Raw genomic sequence first — 17,825 nt, forward strand, 5'->3', positions numbered from 1 at the left:
AATGCCAAGAGTGTGCAAAGCTGTCATCAAGGCAAAGGGTGGCTAATTAAATATATTGAGATTTTGTTTTTCACTTTTTTTTTTACTGCATGATTCCATGTGTTATTTCATAGTTTTGATGTCTTCATTATTATTATACAATGTAGAAAATAGTAAAAATAAATAAAAACACTTGAATGAGTAGGTGTGTCCAAACTTTTGACTGGTATTGTATATATATTTATCACCATCATCTAAATAGACAGATATATAGTCAGGTCCATAAATATTTGGACATTGACCAAGTTATTATTATTTTGGCAATCTACAACAGCATATTGGAGTTGAAATGTAATAATGAACATGAGTTTAAAGTGCACTTTTAGCTTTAATTTGAGGGGATTTACATCCAAATCGGGTGAATGGTGTAGAAATTACAGCACTTTTTATATGTGGCCCCTCCCCCCTTTCTAAGGGATCAAAAGTAATTGGACAATTGGTTGCTCAGGTGTTCCATGGCCAGGTGTGTTATTGCCTCGTTAGTTCATTTAGTAAGCAGATAAAAGGTCTAGAGTTGATTTCAAGTGTGGCATTTGGAATGTGTTGCTGTTAACCCTCAATATGACGTCCAAAGAGCTGTCACTGCAGTGAAACAAGCCATCATTAGGCTGACAAATCAAAACAAACCCATCAGAGTGATAGCAAAACCATTAGGTGTGGACAAATCAAATATTTGGTACATTCTTAAAGAGAAATAACACACTGGTGAGCTCAGGAACACCAAAAGGCCTGGAAGACCACAGAAAACAACTGTGGTGGATGACAGAATAATCATTTCCCTGGTGAAGAAAAACCCCTTCACAACAGTTGTCCAGATCAACAACACCCTCCAGGTGTATCTGGGTCAAAGTCAACAATCAAGAGAAGACTTCACCAGAGTAAATACACAAGATGTAAACCATTCCTCAAAAACAGGAAGACCAGATTAGAGTTTGCCCCAAAAAAACATATATATTATATTATCTGCTCAGATTCAGCCAAATGTTTCAAAACTCATTGGACAGCGCTTCACAGAGACAAAATGATGCAAATTGTGTCACTGTCCAATACCTATGGACCTGGCTGTGTGTGTGTGTGTGTGTATATATATATATATATATATATATATTTCATCATCATCTAACTTGACAGAAAGACATGCCTCAAAAGATGGACTACCATCACCACTCCTACCACCACTCCTACCACGAGCACAAACCCACAAAAAGCCAAACACTTCAGTCACAAGTCTTTATTTCAGTACTAGAGATGTAGAAGGCACAGTGTGCAGACAGTTACTGTGGTCCTGTCTATTGTGCAGACAGTTACTGTGGTCCTGTCTATTTTCTGCGTAGCCTTACATTCAGCAGTGGTGTATTAACAAAGAGCCAAATGGATGCAAAGTGACCGACTTCAAACTCTCCATTTGTGTTTCTCAACATTTTTGAATCTGTTACGGTGTGCTAGACATCGTCTCCAATGAGAATACAACGTGATGTCCGCCGACGCAATACTTTTTTCTGAGAAACATTGTTCAAATCAACTAAAATATATCATTTGTTGCAAAAATAAACTCTGTTTCACAATTACATTCTTCACAGATGATATTTGTTTTGTTGGAATACATAATTTAGAAATGCCCTAAATCTCAATCAAAACATACATTTTCAAACAATGCATCTACTTTACTAAAAACAACATTTAACCATAAAAAATAAAAAAAAGGATGAATCTTGAATCCCACAGACACACCATTTAATGCCCTAAGACCAGTGCAGTGTTCAGATCCAGGAAACCAGCACATGTAGCTCCGCCTCTAAAAAGGTTCCTGAGATAAGTCCTGCCCCTCTGAGGCCTGAGAGCAGAGAGAGGGTTCGGGGGTCACCACTGTAACACACACACACACACACACACACACACACACACACACACACACACACACACACACACACACACACACACACACACACACACACACACACACACACACACACACACACACACACACACACACACACACACACACCTCTCCCTGGTTATGGTTCCCTGTTTCTTGAATTCAGTGTTGTTCTGTGGGAGTGTGTGTATGTATCAGTGCTGTGTGTGTGTGTGTCTCAATGCTGCGTGTGTGTGTGTGTCTCAATGCTGTGTGTGTGTGTGTGTGTGTGTGTGTGTCTCAATGCTGTGTGTGTGTCTCAGCTGTGTGTGTGTGTGTGTGTGTGTCTCAGTGCTGTGTGTTGCTGTCTGCTGTAGTGTCCTGGTGTGTGTGTTTGTCCCAGCTGTGTGTGTTGTGTCCGTGTTTCCTCTGGTGGCGTTTGTAGTTGTCCCAGTGTCCCGTGGTGTAGTCACACTCAGCACAGCCGTACGGCTTCTCTCCCGTGTGTCTCAACATGTGTCTCTTCAGGTTCATACTCTGGTTACAGCTGTAGCCACACACAGAGCAGTGGAACGGCTTGGCTCCAGAGTGAATCCTCTCATGGCGCCTCAGATTGGCCAGGTTCCCGCAGGCGTAAGAGCACTGGGGACAGCGGTAGGGCTTCTCCCCTGTGTGGACCCGGAGGTGGCGTTTCAGGTTGTCGAGGTGGGCCGAGGCGTAGGGGCACTGGGGACAGCGGTGGGGCTTCTCCCCGCTGTGGGTGTGGGCGTGTCGGGCCAGGTGGTTGGGGTAGAGGGAGAGGAAGGGGCAGAGAGGGCAGCGGTACAGCTTACTGGCCCCCGGCTGGACTGCGTGTGAGTCTGTGTCACCAGGTGTGTCTCTGGCAGTGGGGCTGGAGGAGCCTATATCCTTAGAGAGGACAAACTCAGAACATTGACTACACATCTGTCCTCTGCCCTCCGCCTCTCCTTCCAGGGTGAGGCCACAGGAACGACAGCAGAGGGGGAAGAGGAGGTCAGGGAGAGGGGCGGAGGGGGGGAGACGGGGGGAGGAGGGAGAGGCTACCCCCCCTAGGGACTGGAGGAAATCAGAGTCCTCCCTCACACACACTGTCAGGTCTGACAAAACGGCATCTGGAGGAGAGGAGAGAACAGTATACACACACACACACACACACACACACACACACACACACAACCTTTAGTTCAGTAACCAGCCCAACCAGAGCTTCTTCCTCTTTTTAAACTCCAGTTTCAGGAAGTTAACCAACACTTCTCCTTTCACTCTGAGCTACAGGCTAGAACGTTCAAAAGAAAACATCCTCTTTCCTGGAACATATTACCTCTGTGTGTGTCTAAGTCTGTGTGTGTGTGTGTGTGTGTGTGTGTGTGTGTGTGTGTGTGTGTGTGTGTGTGTGTGTGTGTGTGTGTGTGTGTGTGTGTCTAAGTCTGTGTGTGTGTGTGTGTGTGTGTGTGTGTGTGTGTGTGTGTGTGTGTGTGTGTGTGTGTGTGTGTGTGTGTGTGTGTGTGTGTGTGTGTGTCTATGTGTGTGCGTGCGTGTACTCGCCTGACTGTATGCCCTTACCTTCACCATTTTCTCTGCGTGTGTGTTTTCGTCTGCTGCGTCTCTTCAGTGTGTGTGTGCGTTGCGGCCGGGGCTGAGTCTCCTGGCTGTGCGAGCGCTGGTGCCTCCGCAGGTTTCCCAGGGAACTACAGGCATAGCTGCAGGCGTTGCAGAGGTAGGGCTTCTCCCCGGTGTGTGTGCGTGTGTGTCTCTGCAGGTTGACCCTCTGTGTAGAGGCGTAGGGGCAGTGGGGACAGCGGTAGGGCTTCTCTCCATCATGCGTTCTCATGTGGCGTTTTAGATGGTTGGAGTAGCGAGAGGAGAAACTACACAGAGAACACGTGTACAGCTTCATACAGACTTCTTCATCACCCGCCTTACTCCTCTTCCTCTTCCTGTCCTTCCCCTCACAGGATTGGACAGCCGGGGTTGACTCCTCCCCCTGTGAGGTATCCTCCATGGCTGTGTGTGATTCTGATTGGAGGCCCTCTTCGCAGCTCAGGCAGTAGAGTCCCGCCCCCAAGTCAAGTCCCGCTCCCAGGTCAAGGTCGGCCCCCATCAATTGGCGACACCCCTTACAGGAGAGGAATGCTGGGAAGGCTGAGTCACCCGGAGCTGGAAGGCTGGTGCCGTCATCACTTAGAGAGAACACTGTCATACCTGATAGAGGGAGGAGAGAGAGGGAAGAGTGAGAGAGTGTGAGAGTGTGAGAGTGTGAGAGTGTGAGAGAGTGAGAGAGTGAGAGAGAGTGAGAGAGTGAGAGAGAGAGAGAGAGGGAGAGTGCTAGAGCGAGGAGAGAGGGAGGGACGGAGAGAGAGAGGGAAGGAGCATTTGGTCAAGGACTCGTAAAACCATGTACAATGCATTCGGAAAGTATTCAGACCCCTTGACTTTTTCCACGTTTTGTTAAGTTACAGCCTTATTCTAAAATGGATTAAATGAAAGAAATTCCTCATCAATCTACACACAATACCCCATAATGACGAAGCGAAAACAGGTTTAGAAATGGTTGCAAATTTATACAAAAATAAAAATACAGAAATGCCTTATTTACATTAGTATTCAGACCCTTTGCAATGAGACTCGAAATTGAGCTCAGGTGCATCCTGTTTCCGTCGATCATCCTTGAGATGTTTCTACAACTTGATTGAAGGTCCCCAAGAACACAGTGGCCTACATCATCCTTAAATGGAAGAAGTTTGGAACCACCAAGACTCTTCCTAGAGCTGGCCGCCCGGCCAAACTGAGCAATCGGGGGAGAAGGGTCAGGGAGGTGACCAAGAACCTGATGGTCACTCTGACAGAGCTCCAGAGTTCGTCTGTGGAGATGGGAGAACTTTCCAGAAGGACAACCATCTCTGCAGCACTCCACCAATCAGGCCTTTATGGTAGAGTGGCCAGACGGAAGCCACTCCTCAGTAAAAGTCACATGACACCCCGCTTGAAGTTTGCCAAAAGGCACCTAAAGACTCTCAGATCATGAGAAACAAGATTCTCTGGTCTGATGAAACCAAGAATGAACTCTTTGGCCTGAATGCCAAGCGTCACGTCTGGAGAAAACTAGGCACCGCTCAGCACCTGGCCAATACCATCGCTACGGTGAAGCATGGATGTTTTTCAGCGTCAGGGACTGAGGGACTGGTCAGGATCGAGGGAAAGATGAATGGCGCAAAGTACAAAGAGATCCTTGCTCCAGAGTGCTCAGGACTTCAGACTGGGGTGAAGGTTCACCTTCCAACAGGATAACGAACCTAAGCACACAGCCAAGACAATGTAGGAGTGGCTTTGTGAAAAGTTGAGTGGCCCAGCCAGAATCCGATCGAACATCTCTGGAGACCTCCCCATCCAACCCGACAGAGCTTGAGAGGATCTGCAGAGAAGAATGGGAGAAACTCCCTAAATACAGGTGTGCCAAGCTTGTAGTGTCATACCCAAGAAGACTCGGCTGTAATTTCTGCCAAAGGTGCTTCAACAAAGTACTGAGTAAAGGGTCTGAATACTTATGTAAGTGTGATATTTCCGTTTTTATTACACTTGCAAAAATGTCTAAAAACCTTCTTTTTTTCCCTATGTCATTATAGGGTACTGTGTGTAGATTGATGAGGAAAAAAACAATTTAATCCATTTTAGAATAAGGCTGTAACGTAACAAAATGTGGAAAAAGTCCGGGGGTCTGAAAACTTTCCGAATGCACTATATATATATAACACTGTAAGTGTGTGTATGTATACTTGTCAGTGTCAGCCTGGTCACTAGAAATAGCATCCTATTGGTCACTAGAAATAGCATCCTATTGGTCACTAGAAATAGCATCCTATTGGTCACTAGAAATAGCATCCTATTGGTCACTAGAAATAGCATCCTATTGGTCACTAGAAATAGCATCCTATTGGTCACTAGTAATAGCATCCTATTGGTCACTAGTAATAGCATTCTATTGGTCACTAGAAATAGCATTCTATTGGTCACTAGAAATAGCATCCTATTGGTCACTAGAAATAGCATCCTATTGGTCACTAGAAATAGCATCCTATTGGTCACTAAAAATAGCATCCTATTGGTCACTAGAAATAGCATCCTATTGGTCACTAGTAATAGCATTCTATTGGTCACTAGTAATAGCATTCTATTGGTCACTAGAAATAGCATCCTATTGGTCACTAGAAATAGCATCCTATTGGTCACTAGAAATAGCATCCTATTGGTCACTAGAAATAGCATTCTATTGCGGACATGTGAAAAGGTCCTGAGGACATTGATATCGACCCACAAAAAAAAAAACATAAAATGTTTTGAAAACTATTGCAGAGCACTGGCGTGAACTCGTGATGCTCGGAGGTGAAGAGCGCTGCTTAAGCGGTGTTCAAAACAACTGGGAACTCTGGGGAAAATGTTTTGCTCCAACTGGGACAAAAAAACAAAAACATTTGAACTCAGAATTCAAGTCGGGAACTCTGGCCTCTTTCTAGAGTTGTGACTTTCCAACTTGAAGATCACCGCCGTCATGATTTGACCTCGTAATTTTCAGAGTTCCCAGTTGTTTTGAACGTGGCATTAGACCGAAGCATGCTGCTCTGACCACTCCAGTTCACAATGCTCTAGATGATACTTGATGGAAACATTCCCCAAACCCAAACCTTAACCTTCAACAGACTAACATGGAACCAAAAACGGCTGCGCGCGTGCGCAATCCCGACACGCAGGTTAAAATACCAAAACAAACTCTGAACCAATGACATTAATTTGGGGACAGGTCGAAAAGCATTAAACATGTATGGCAATTTAGCTAGTTAGCTTGCACTTGCTAGCTAATTTGTCCTATTTAGCTAGCTTGCTGTTGCTAGCTAATTTGTCCTGGGATATAAACATTGAGTTGTTATTTTACCTGAAATGCACAAGGTCCTCTACTCCGACAATTAATCCACAAATAAAACGGTCAACCGCATCGTTTCTAGTCATCTCTCCTCCTTCCAGGCTTTTTCATCTTTGAACTTATATGGTGATCGGCATCTAAACATTCATAGTATTACCACGACAACCGGCAAAACAGTTCGTCTTTCAATCACCCACGTGGGTATAACCAATGAGGAGATGGCACGTGGGTACCTGCTTCTATAAACCAATGAGGAGATGGGAGAGGCAGGACTTGCAGCGCGATCTGCGTCCGAAATAGGAATGACTTCTATTTTAGCTCTTGGCGTCGCAGACACTCGTTGGCGCGCGCACGAGCAGTGTGGGTGTAATAATTGAATAACATGGATTTCTAAATTTATTTTGCAACGCTCGCGCACACGACGTGTCCGGTCTGGTCAGCATGTAAGCCCTGTCCAAGCCGGGGGGGGGGGGTCTACTAAGCTATATGGAGTTGTTTTCAGAAGGTCATACCAAGGATCATTTAGCTATTTGAGTTAGAAGTTTAAGAACCCTTGAATAAAAAAATTTAATAAAAAAAATGTATACAAATATTTGATGAAAAATGTCAATTTGGCCTCACATCTATTAGCCCATAGAAGCGCATTGAATACCATATTCACTACATGGAACAGAAAAAAAATCAAAAAGGAAGTTTGTTCTCAAGTGTCTGTCCTATATCTGAGAGATATAAGAAAGATCAGGAAATATAATTTTTTTTTATTTTTTTATTTCTACATGTATTTAACCCCTTAATTTTGTCACTAAATAGTAGAAATATATTATTTCATAAATGTTTTCAACTGGTACAGGCGAACCTTCAGACAAGTCTTGCGAGGCCTGTGGGTGTCCTAGAGCAAAAGACACCCACAGGAGTCTCACCTTTCCATAGACGGGCCATATTAGTGTGTAACCCAAACTGTTCTCTACAGACAGAGGTTGGCAGATCGGCGGTACCGACTTCAGACGGGTCCCAAGACGCTTCTGGGGGTCATACAGAAAAACAGGACACTATCATGTTTGTGAGAGTCTCATCTTTTCATAATAGTTTTGTAGGCCAAACCATTCGGACGTTACAAGCGATTTTGTGAGAAGAATGATTTTCTGGATGTCTCGTAGTCTGACAAACACCGCTCTAGCTCTGTCACCTTTCACTGCAGATGCGGAAGTGAGACATCGGCAGATGCGATGGATTGAGACGCAATCCAATGCAAAAAAAGTGATATCTCTAGCTTAAACTGATGGATTTTAATGGGGATTGTTTTATTATGTTAATATAATTCCCACGGGGGCGTGGACTCTAGGGGGTTAACCCCTCGGACTTAATACCTAAGCTTCAACCTTTGAGTTGTTTCTGTTTTAACTATGCAGAATTAACCCCGTTCACCGCGCGGAAATAACCCCGTTCACCGCGCGAAATTAACCCCGTTCACCGCGCAGAAATAACCCCGTTACTACGTGGAATTAAACCTGTAACCACGCAAAATTGAACCTGTAACCACGCAGAATTAATGCATCACAAAATAGACGTCCATCCATAATTTCAGAAGTGAAACTATGAGATCAAGTTGGTCAGTGTTTGTGTATATGTGTAAATGTGTGTGTGTGTCTGACCTGTGTCTCTGTCCAGCCCCATGATCTCTGTGTCATCAAACTCACAGAGCTCTCCACTAAGCAGGAAGTCACTGTCCAGAACCAGGCATCCTGGATCACACTCCACACCGTCTACTATATCACACACACACACACACACACACACACACACACACACACACACACACACACACACACACACACACACACACACACACACACACACACACACACACACACACACACACACACACACACACACACACACACACACAATCATTATACTACTCACACACACCATCATTACACTACACCGTCTACTGTAATACACACCATCAATATGCTACACTGTCTACTGTAATACACACCATCATTATACTACACCGTCTACTGTAATACACACCATCATTATACTACACACCATCATTACACTACACCGTCTACTGTAATACACACCATCATTATACTACATACACACACCACCATTATACTACACCGTCTACTGTAATACACACCATCAATATGCTACACTGTCTACTGTAATACACACCATCATTATACTACACCGTCTACTGTAATACACACCATCATTATACTACACACCATCATTACACTACACCGTCTACTGTAATACACACCATCATTATACTACATACACACACCACCATTATACTACACCGTCTACTGTAATACACACCATCATTATACTACACACCATCATTATACTACACCGTCTACTGTAATACACACCATCATTATACTACATACACACACCACCATTATACTACACTGTCTACTGTAATACACATCATCAATATACTACACACCACCATTATACTACACCGTCTACTGTAATACACACCATCATTATACTACACCATCTACTGTAATACACACCATCATTATACTACACCGTCTCCTGGAATACACAATAACCTCTATCACACTAATATAGCACTGGGGTGATTGAAGAGGAGAGGCAGGGGAGAGGGGGGATAGAGGGAAAGAGGAAGGGAGAGGGAGGAAGCAGTGGGAGAAGGAGGGAGAGAAAGAGGAAGGGAGGAAGCAAGGGAAGAGTGAGAGAAATAGGGGGGGGGGAAAGAGGGGGCAGGAGGAGATTGGGAGAAGGGAGGGAGGATTGGTCAGGAAGGGTAGGTGGAGACAGGAAGCAGAGAGGAGGAAGGGAGGAAGTCCAGCTGAGACAGAACACTCAGGATGAGATAACTCACACACAGGATGAGATACACACACACACAGGACGGGTTACACACATTCATGAGGACGAAGAGAGAAGGATGACAACCCAACCATGCACACAGGCATGATGAGAGAGAGAGAGAGAGAGAGAGAGAGAGAGAGAGAGAGACAGAGAGAGAGAGAGAGAGAGAGAGACAGAGAGAGAGAGAGAGAGAGAGAGAGAGAGAGAGAGAGAGACAGAGAGAGACAGAGAGAGACAGAGAGAGAGAGAGAGAGAGAGAGAGAGACAGAGAGACAGAGAGAGACAGAGAGAGAGAGAGAGAGACAGAGAGAGAGAGAGAGAGACAGAGAGACAGAGAGAGACAGAGAGAGAGAGAGAGAGAGAGAGAGAGAGAGAGAGAGACAGAGAGACAGAGAGACAGAGAGAGACAGAGAGACAGAGAGAGACAGAGAGACAGAGAGAGACAGAGACAGAGAGAGAGAGAGAGAGAGACAGAGAGAGACAGAGAGAGAGAGAGAGAGAGACAGAGAGAAAGAGAGAGAGAGACAGAGAGAGACATTACAGTTATGGAAGCTGACAGAGTTTTAACAATTGAAGTACACATCAACTCTGTAACTAAATGATCTAATCCTGTATCCAAGTTGTATATACCCAAACCCAAGCCTTCATTCAAATCAGTACAAATATGGATTACAGTTGATCTAGTAAGCACCAAGAGCACACCTCTAGAAGGTACAAGTAGCAACACATCTCAGACATTGAAATATGTGAAAACCCAAGGACAACCAACTAGTTAGTTTTGTGATAACTCCTTCACCACCCAGTCAATAACATGACTATAGTAGGTAGAAAGGCTATAAACCTGTACTTACATTTAACGGGCTGTGGGTTCGATTGTTTTCTCCTCGGCATTCTTCGTCTTCTTTGTCTTCCTCGCTGTCAGTGAGTCGCAGTTGCCTCTTGTGAGCTGGTGGCGAAGCACTGATCTATACGGCGTGAAGGCTCTGCAAACTTGTCATATTCCTCTTCCTCCAACGGACAAAAACACAACTATCAGTGTCATCAGTCTCTCTCTCACACACACACACACACACACACACACACACTGGCTAACGTTACGCACGTTAGCTAACTAGCTAGCTAAATATGCGGGGGGCTGGCTGACTTAGTTTGCTATTCTAGCTAGTTTGTTAGTCTAACCGAGAACATCGTTAGCTAGTTCTATTTAAAAGACAGTGGGTTGTTCTATCTGTGGCTGTATTGGGAAGAAATTGGTCAGATAGAAGCGAATCATCTGGCTAGCTAACTTAGATAGCTAAAGCTACGCTAACTAGCGGTCTAGTATTTAGGAGAAAACAAACACAAAAAAATAGCCTATACGTCTAGTTAAATGTAAATTCTAAACAACAAGCTAACTTTACATCAACTTAAGTTGTCGTTTAATATATATTTTTTCGGTTAAAATAGTCTCTTACTAACTTCCTCGAGGGTCCAATGTGTACATACTGCGAGTTCATGGGGCGTGACGTCAGTCCTTTTTTTTAATATACTTCCGGATCTTGGGTCTTGTAGTCATTCAAATGTAGTCAGTTAACTTTGACTTCGAAGGAAAAAAATTGAAACGTTTATTTTTATTTAATAAGAAGCCTCTTTTTTTCAAGTTTATTGTTGAATTATTGCGCATGCGAATATGCCTCATACAGCACACATCATAAACGGTGACGTTAAACTCCTAATAATGCATGTATGTAATAACAATATTCTACACCTGTTATTGTGCAGGCCTCTGTAAAACACATATGTATTTACCTGACACTGGATTTTACCACCAGGTGGAGTTACTCTCTAACAGTAGAGGGGCGGGGGGGTTAACTATGATTGGAACTTTAGATAAGGGATTTCATATAGGGTACTACTAGAGCAGCCGAATGGTAACAACCTATAAAGAATCACATAAGATGAAGTTGTTTTCCACCGACTGTCTACGGAACGTATGGGCTGCTCCTCCTAATCCAAAATATGTGTTCATATACATCAGTGGAGGTTTGTCTGATGATTGTTTTACCTGACTATTAGTCTATGCTTCTGCCTTGTGAGAGACACGCAGATGAACTTAATAGCTGACTAGTGGTGGCTATTCAGCAGCCTGATGGTCTGAGGATAGAAACTATTGGCCAGTCTTTCAGTTTTGGCCATGACGCTCCTGTACTGCCCAGTGTCTGAGTGATTGAAGCGGGGAGAAAAGGACGTGGTTTGGGTGGCTGGGGGACCCTGATGTTCTTCTTGGCCTTCCTGAGACACATGGTGTTGTAGGTGTCCTCTAGGGCAGGCAGTGAGCACCCATTGGTGCATTCAGCTGCACGTATCACCCTCTGAAGAGCCACGCGGTCCTCGATGGTGGAGTTGCCGTACCAGGCTGTGATGCAGCCCGACAGAATGCTCTCGATGGTGCTCCTGTAGAACACTGTGAGGACCCTCTGGGACAGGCCACCTTTCTACAGCATCCTGACGTTAAAAAGTCGCTGTCGTGCCTTCGCTATGGTGTCCGTGTGGTTAGACCATTTCAGCTTCTGTGAGATGTGTACGCAGAGGAATTTGAAGTTCCTGACGTCTCCGTGGTGGCCCCGTTGATGAGGATGGGCACGTGTCCAGCCTGGTTCCTCCTGAAGTCAACAATTAGCTCCTTTGTTTTGATAACATTGAGGGAGAGGTTGTTTACCTGGCACCACACCGTCAGAGTGCCTACCTCCTTCCTGTAGGCTTTCTCGCGGTCATGGGTATACAGGGAACACAGGAGGGGACTGAGGACGCATTCTTGTGTGCCCCCTGTGTTGAGAATCAGTGTAGAGGAGATAATGTTCCCTAACATCACCACCTGGGGGCAGCCCATCAGGAAGTCCAGGACCCAGTTGCATAGTGAGGAGTTCAGACCCAGGGCCGTAAGCTTTGTAATGAGCTTAGAGGACACTATGTTATTGAAGACCGAGCTGTAGTTGATGAACAGCATCCTCACATATGCATTCCTTTTGTCCAGGTGGGTAAGGGCACTGTGCAGTGTAATGGCGATTGCGTCGTCCGTGGATCTGTCAGGGCAGTAGGCGAATTGGAGAGTGTCGAGTGTGTCGGGGAGGGAGGCGGTGATATGGTCTTTGTCTAGCCTCTCAAAGCACTTCATGATGACGGAAGTGAGTGCAAATGATCAGTAGTCATTCAGTTCAGTTACTTTCTCTTTCTTGGGCACAGGGGAGGATAGTGGACATCTTGAAGCAGGTGGGCATAGCGGCCTGAGCTAAGGAGAGACAATGTCAGAGAACAACAATTCCCAGCTGGCCTGTACATGCTCCGAGGGCGCGACTAGAGATACCATCTGGGGCGTGCCGGCAGCCTCGCGACGGTTAACACGTTTGAATGACTTACATACGTCCTAAGTGGATACTGTGAGTGTGTAGTCACGTTGTCCTCAGGGGCTCTCTTCGGCAGCTCAGGGTCATTGTGCTCGACTCTTGAGAAAAAGGTGTTTAGTTCGTCCTGTAGGGTGTCCTGGGAGACCGCGATGTGGCTAGCTTTCTTTTTGTAATCCGCAATCGTTAGGAGCTCCTGCCACATATGCCCTGTGTCTGACCCACTGAATTTCTCCTCCACTTTGCCCCTATACTTGTGTTTCGCCATCTTGACGTAGGGCACCCATTAAACATTACAGAATTGGAGCAGCTGACGAGTTGGTCAATCTTCCAGTAGAAAAGTGCAGAACAGAAAGCTCACTGAGGGCAAACTTAAAGATGTGTAAAATTTCACCCAGTAGTTTTGAAAGTGGTGCTCATGAGCCAAAAGTGGTCCCCATTTTTTGTGTACTACGTCATGCATTTCGTGTCATATGTTACAAAATGTCGCACTTTGTATGATATCATATTACTTAAAAAAAAAATGTGGATATGTTTAATGTCCCGGATCGCATCTTTATTTGGTTCTGCAATGTTGAAAATCCAATAACAATGTGTTGAGACCAAAGGTTTTTTTCAACAAATTACATCACCATGAAAGGTTCCAGACAGACACACAGATACACACTGACACAGGTTCCAGACAGACACACAGATACACACTGACACAGGTTCCAGACAGACGCACAGATACACACTGACACAGGTTCCAGACAGACACACAGATACACACTGACACAGGTTCCAGACAGACACACAGATACACACTGACACAGGTTCCAGACAGACACACAGATACACACTGACACAGGTTCCAGACAGACGCACAGATACACACTGACACAGGTTCCAGACAGACGCACAGATACACACTGACACAGGTTCCAGACAGACGCACAGATACACACTGACACAGGTTCCAGACAGACACACAGATACACACTGACACAGGTTCCAGACAGACACACAGATACAGATACAGTTTTTCATTTTGTTAACATTTTGTTAAGTAACAGCCTTATTCTGAAGAAAAAAAAAATATATATATATATATATATCTTCATCAATCTACACAAAATAGCTCCTAATGACAAAGTCGGAAAAAGTTTTTTTGACATTTTTGGCCCAAAAAAACAGAGATACCTTATTTTCACAAGTATTCAGACCCTTTGCTATGAGACTCGAAATTGAGCTCAGGTGCATCCTGTTTCCATTGATCATCCTTGAGATGTTTCTTCAACTTGATTGGAGTCCACCTGTGGTAAGTTAAATTGATTGGACATGATTTGGAAAGGCACACACCTGTCTGTATAAGGTCCCACAGTTGACAGTGCATGTGAGAGCCAAAACCAAGCCATGAGGTCAAAGGAATTGTCCGTAGAGCTCCGAGACAGGATTGTGTAAAAGACAATCATATGAACTTAACAGCACATCTGGGGAAGGGTTGCAAAAAATTTCTGCAGCAATGAACGTTCCCAAGAAGACAGTGGTCTCCATCGTTCTTAAATGGAAGAAGTTGGGAACCACCAAGACACTTCCTAGAGCTGTCCGCCCGGCCAAACTGAGCAATCTGGGCATGGGGGCCTTGGTCAGGGAGGTGACAAAGATCCCGACGGTCACTGACAGAGCTCCTGAGTTCCTCTGTGGAGATGGGAGAACCTTCCAGTAGGACAACCATCTCTGGAGCACTTCACCAATCTGACTTTTATGGTAGAGTGGCCAGACGTAGCCACTCCTCAGTAAAAGACACATGACAGCCCGCTTGGAGTTTGCCAAACGGCACCTAAAGGACTCTCAGACCATGAGAAACAAGATTCTCTGGTCTGATGAAACCAAGATTGAACTCTTTGCCCTGAATGCCAAGCATTACGTCTGGAGGAAACCTGGCACCATGCCTATGGTTAAGTATCGTGGTGGCAGCGTCATGCTGTGGAGATGTTTTTCAACAGCAGGGACTGGGAGACTAGTCAGGATCGAGGGAAATATGAACGGAGCAAAGTACAGAGCGATCCTTGATGAAAACCTGCTCCAGAGCGCTCAGGACCTCAGACTGGGTCGAAGGTTCACCTTCCAACAGGACAACGACCCTAAGCACACAGCCAAGACAACCCAGGAGTGGCTTCGGGACAAGTCTCTGAATGTCGTTGAGTGGCCCAGCCAGAGCACCGATCTAACATCTCTGGAAAGGCCTGAAAATAGCTGTGCAGCAACACTCCCCATCCAACCTGACAGAGCTTGAAAGGATCTGCAGAGAAGAATGGGAAAAACTCCCCAAATACAGGTTTGCCAAGCTTGTAGCGTCATACCCAAGAAGACTCAATGCTGTAATCGCTGCCAAAGGCGCTTCAAACAAAGTACTGAGTAAAGAGTCTGAATACTTATGTTAATGTGGTCATTATGGGGTATTGTGTGTAATTTGATGAGGGGGAAAAAATATTTTATTAATTTTAGAGTAACGTAACAAAATGTGGAAAAAGTCAAGGGGTCAGAATACCTTCATAATGCACTGTACACACATACACAGGTTCCAGACAGATAGCAGCAACAGGTTCCAGACAGACAGCAGCAACAGGTTCCAGACAGACAGCAGCAACAGGTTCCAGACAGACAGCAGCAACAGGTTCCAGACAGATAGCAGCAACAGGTTCCAGACAGACAGCAGCAACAGGTTCCAGACAGACAGCAGAAACAGGTTCCAGACAGACAGCAGCAACACGTTCCAGACAGACAGCAGCAACAGGTTCCAGACAGACAGCAGCAACAGGTTCCAGACAGACAGCAGCAACAGGTTCCAGACAGACAGCAGCAACAGGTTCCAGACAGATAGCAGCAACAGGTTCCAGACAGACAGCAGCAACAGGTTCCAGACAGACAGCAGCAACAGGTTCCAGACAGACAGCAGCAACAGGTTCCAGACAGATAGCAGCAACAGGTTCCGCGCGCAGCCAGGCCAGACAGCAGCGAACAGGTTCCGCGCGCAGCCACGCCAGACAGCAGCAGCAACAGGTTCCGCAGCAGCAGCCAGGCCAGCAGCAGCAGCACGGTTCCAGACAGACAGCAGCAACAGGTTCCAGACAGACAGCAGCAACAGGTTCCAGACAGACAGCAGCAACAGGTTCCAGACAGCAGCAGCCAGGTCCGCGCAGCAGCACGGTTCCAGCGCAGCAGCACAGGCCAGCGACAGCAGCCCGTTCGCGCGCAGCCAGGCCAGACGAGCAGCAACAGGTTCCGCGCGCAGCCAGGCCAGACGAGCAGCAACAGGTTCCAGACAGACAGCAGCAACAGGTTCCAGACAGACAGCAGCAACAGGTTCCAGACAGACAGCAGCAACAGGTTCCAGACAGACAGCAGCAACAGGTACCTTGGTGTTATGTGTTTCTCATCAAACTAAGCGTTCCAATCTGTTTTAACTTGAAGAGTAACTACATGTGCTTTCTTAGCAGCTGTTAAATAAATCGCATTTTATTTTTACGATTCATATATCTAGCTGATAATTATGAAGTTCTTTGTGTCAATCTTGTTTCGTCAATTGTTGCCATTGTCCTGGCTGGAAGAAGGTTCAGTGAATGGAGAGGTGAAGCGTGAGGTAATACAGTCTATCCCCTTTACTCCACACACAGAGACGATTACAAGGCTCTCTCTCGCCCTCCATTTGGCAAATCTCACCACAATTCTATCCTCCTGATTCCTGCTTACAAGCAAAAACTACAACAGGAAGTACCAGTGACTCGGACAATACGGAAGTGGTCAGATGATGCAGATTGTAAGCTATAGGACTGTTTTGCTAGCACAGACTGGAATATGTTCAGGGATTCTTCCTATGGCATTGAGGAGTTTACCACCTCAGTCACCAGCTACATTAATAGGTGCATCGATGACGTCATCTCCACAGTGACCATACATACATACACCAACCAGAAGCCATGGATTACAGGCAACATCTGCACTGAGCTAAAGGCTAGAGCTGCTACTTTCAAGGAGCTGGACTCCTAACCCAGAAGCTTTTGAGAAATCCCGCTATGCCCTCCAATGAACCATCAAACAGGCAAAGTGACAATACAGGACACCAGCTCTGACGCTAAATTACTTCTATGTCGCTTCGTGACAAGCAACACTGAAGCATGCATGACAGCGCCCGCTGTTCCGGATGACTGTGTGATCACGCTCTCCGTAGCCGATGTGAGTAAGACCTTTAAACAGGTCAACATTCACAAGGCCGCAGGGCCAGAAGGATTACCAGGACCTGTAGTCAGAGCATGCACTGACCAACTGGCAAGTAACTGAAATGTTTAACCTGTCCCTGACCTATTTTGTAATACCTAATATTTTAATCAGCTGTGTAGTGCTGGGGTAAAAACCAAAACATGCACCCAGAGGCTGCCCCAGGACCGAGTTTGGGAAACCCTGGTTTACCCAATACCAGGTTGATGTTCCTTGGAAACATAGGACCTATGATGTCCTTAGGACAATATATAGGTATGGGATAATGTCGTCCACCACCTGGCTCTCTCTCTCCCTGTCAACCTGTCTATATGCATTCGCAATTGAGCCTGGAGACGAGATTAGGCATAACGCCGAATACAGCAGGTGTAGACCTTACAGTAAAATGCTTACTTTCTTACCGAGTCAATTTGCGGGGGTACAGGTTAGTCGAGGTAATTGAGGTAACATGTACAGGTAAGGGTAAAGTGACTATGCATAGATAAAAAACAGCGAGTAGCAGCAG

At 45.6% G+C, this 17,825-nt stretch overlaps 1 protein-coding gene across 4 annotated transcripts; it reads right to left on the reverse strand.

Moving 5' to 3' along the window:
- Positions 1-1,255: 1,255 nt before the first annotated feature.
- On the reverse strand, positions 1,256-11,209 carry znf513b (zinc finger protein 513b). Of its 4 annotated transcripts, none has more exons than XM_014199224.3 (5): positions 11,135-11,209; positions 10,532-10,688; positions 8,483-8,596; positions 3,479-4,117; positions 1,256-3,027 (listed from the first exon to the last, which is right to left on the reverse strand). In XM_014199224.3, exons 2-5 carry the CDS (start codon positions 10,569-10,571, stop codon positions 2,243-2,245), a joined length of 1,578 nt encoding a protein of 525 aa, XP_014054699.2. In that variant the 5' UTR covers positions 10,572-10,688; positions 11,135-11,209; the 3' UTR covers positions 1,256-2,242. The 4 variants fall into 4 exon arrangements, with proteins under 4 accessions (XP_014054699.2, XP_014054786.2, XP_014054623.2 ...); XM_014199311.3 differs by having other exon boundaries at positions 8,483-8,593; positions 11,139-11,202; XM_014199148.3 differs by having other exon boundaries at positions 11,139-11,202.
- Positions 11,210-17,825: the final 6,616 nt, after the last annotated feature.

The sequence above is a fragment of the Salmo salar genome, chromosome 01 (assembly GCF_965601325.2).
Source record: "Salmo salar chromosome 01, fSalSal1, whole genome shotgun sequence".
Lineage (NCBI taxonomy): Eukaryota > Metazoa > Chordata > Actinopteri > Salmoniformes > Salmonidae > Salmo > Salmo salar.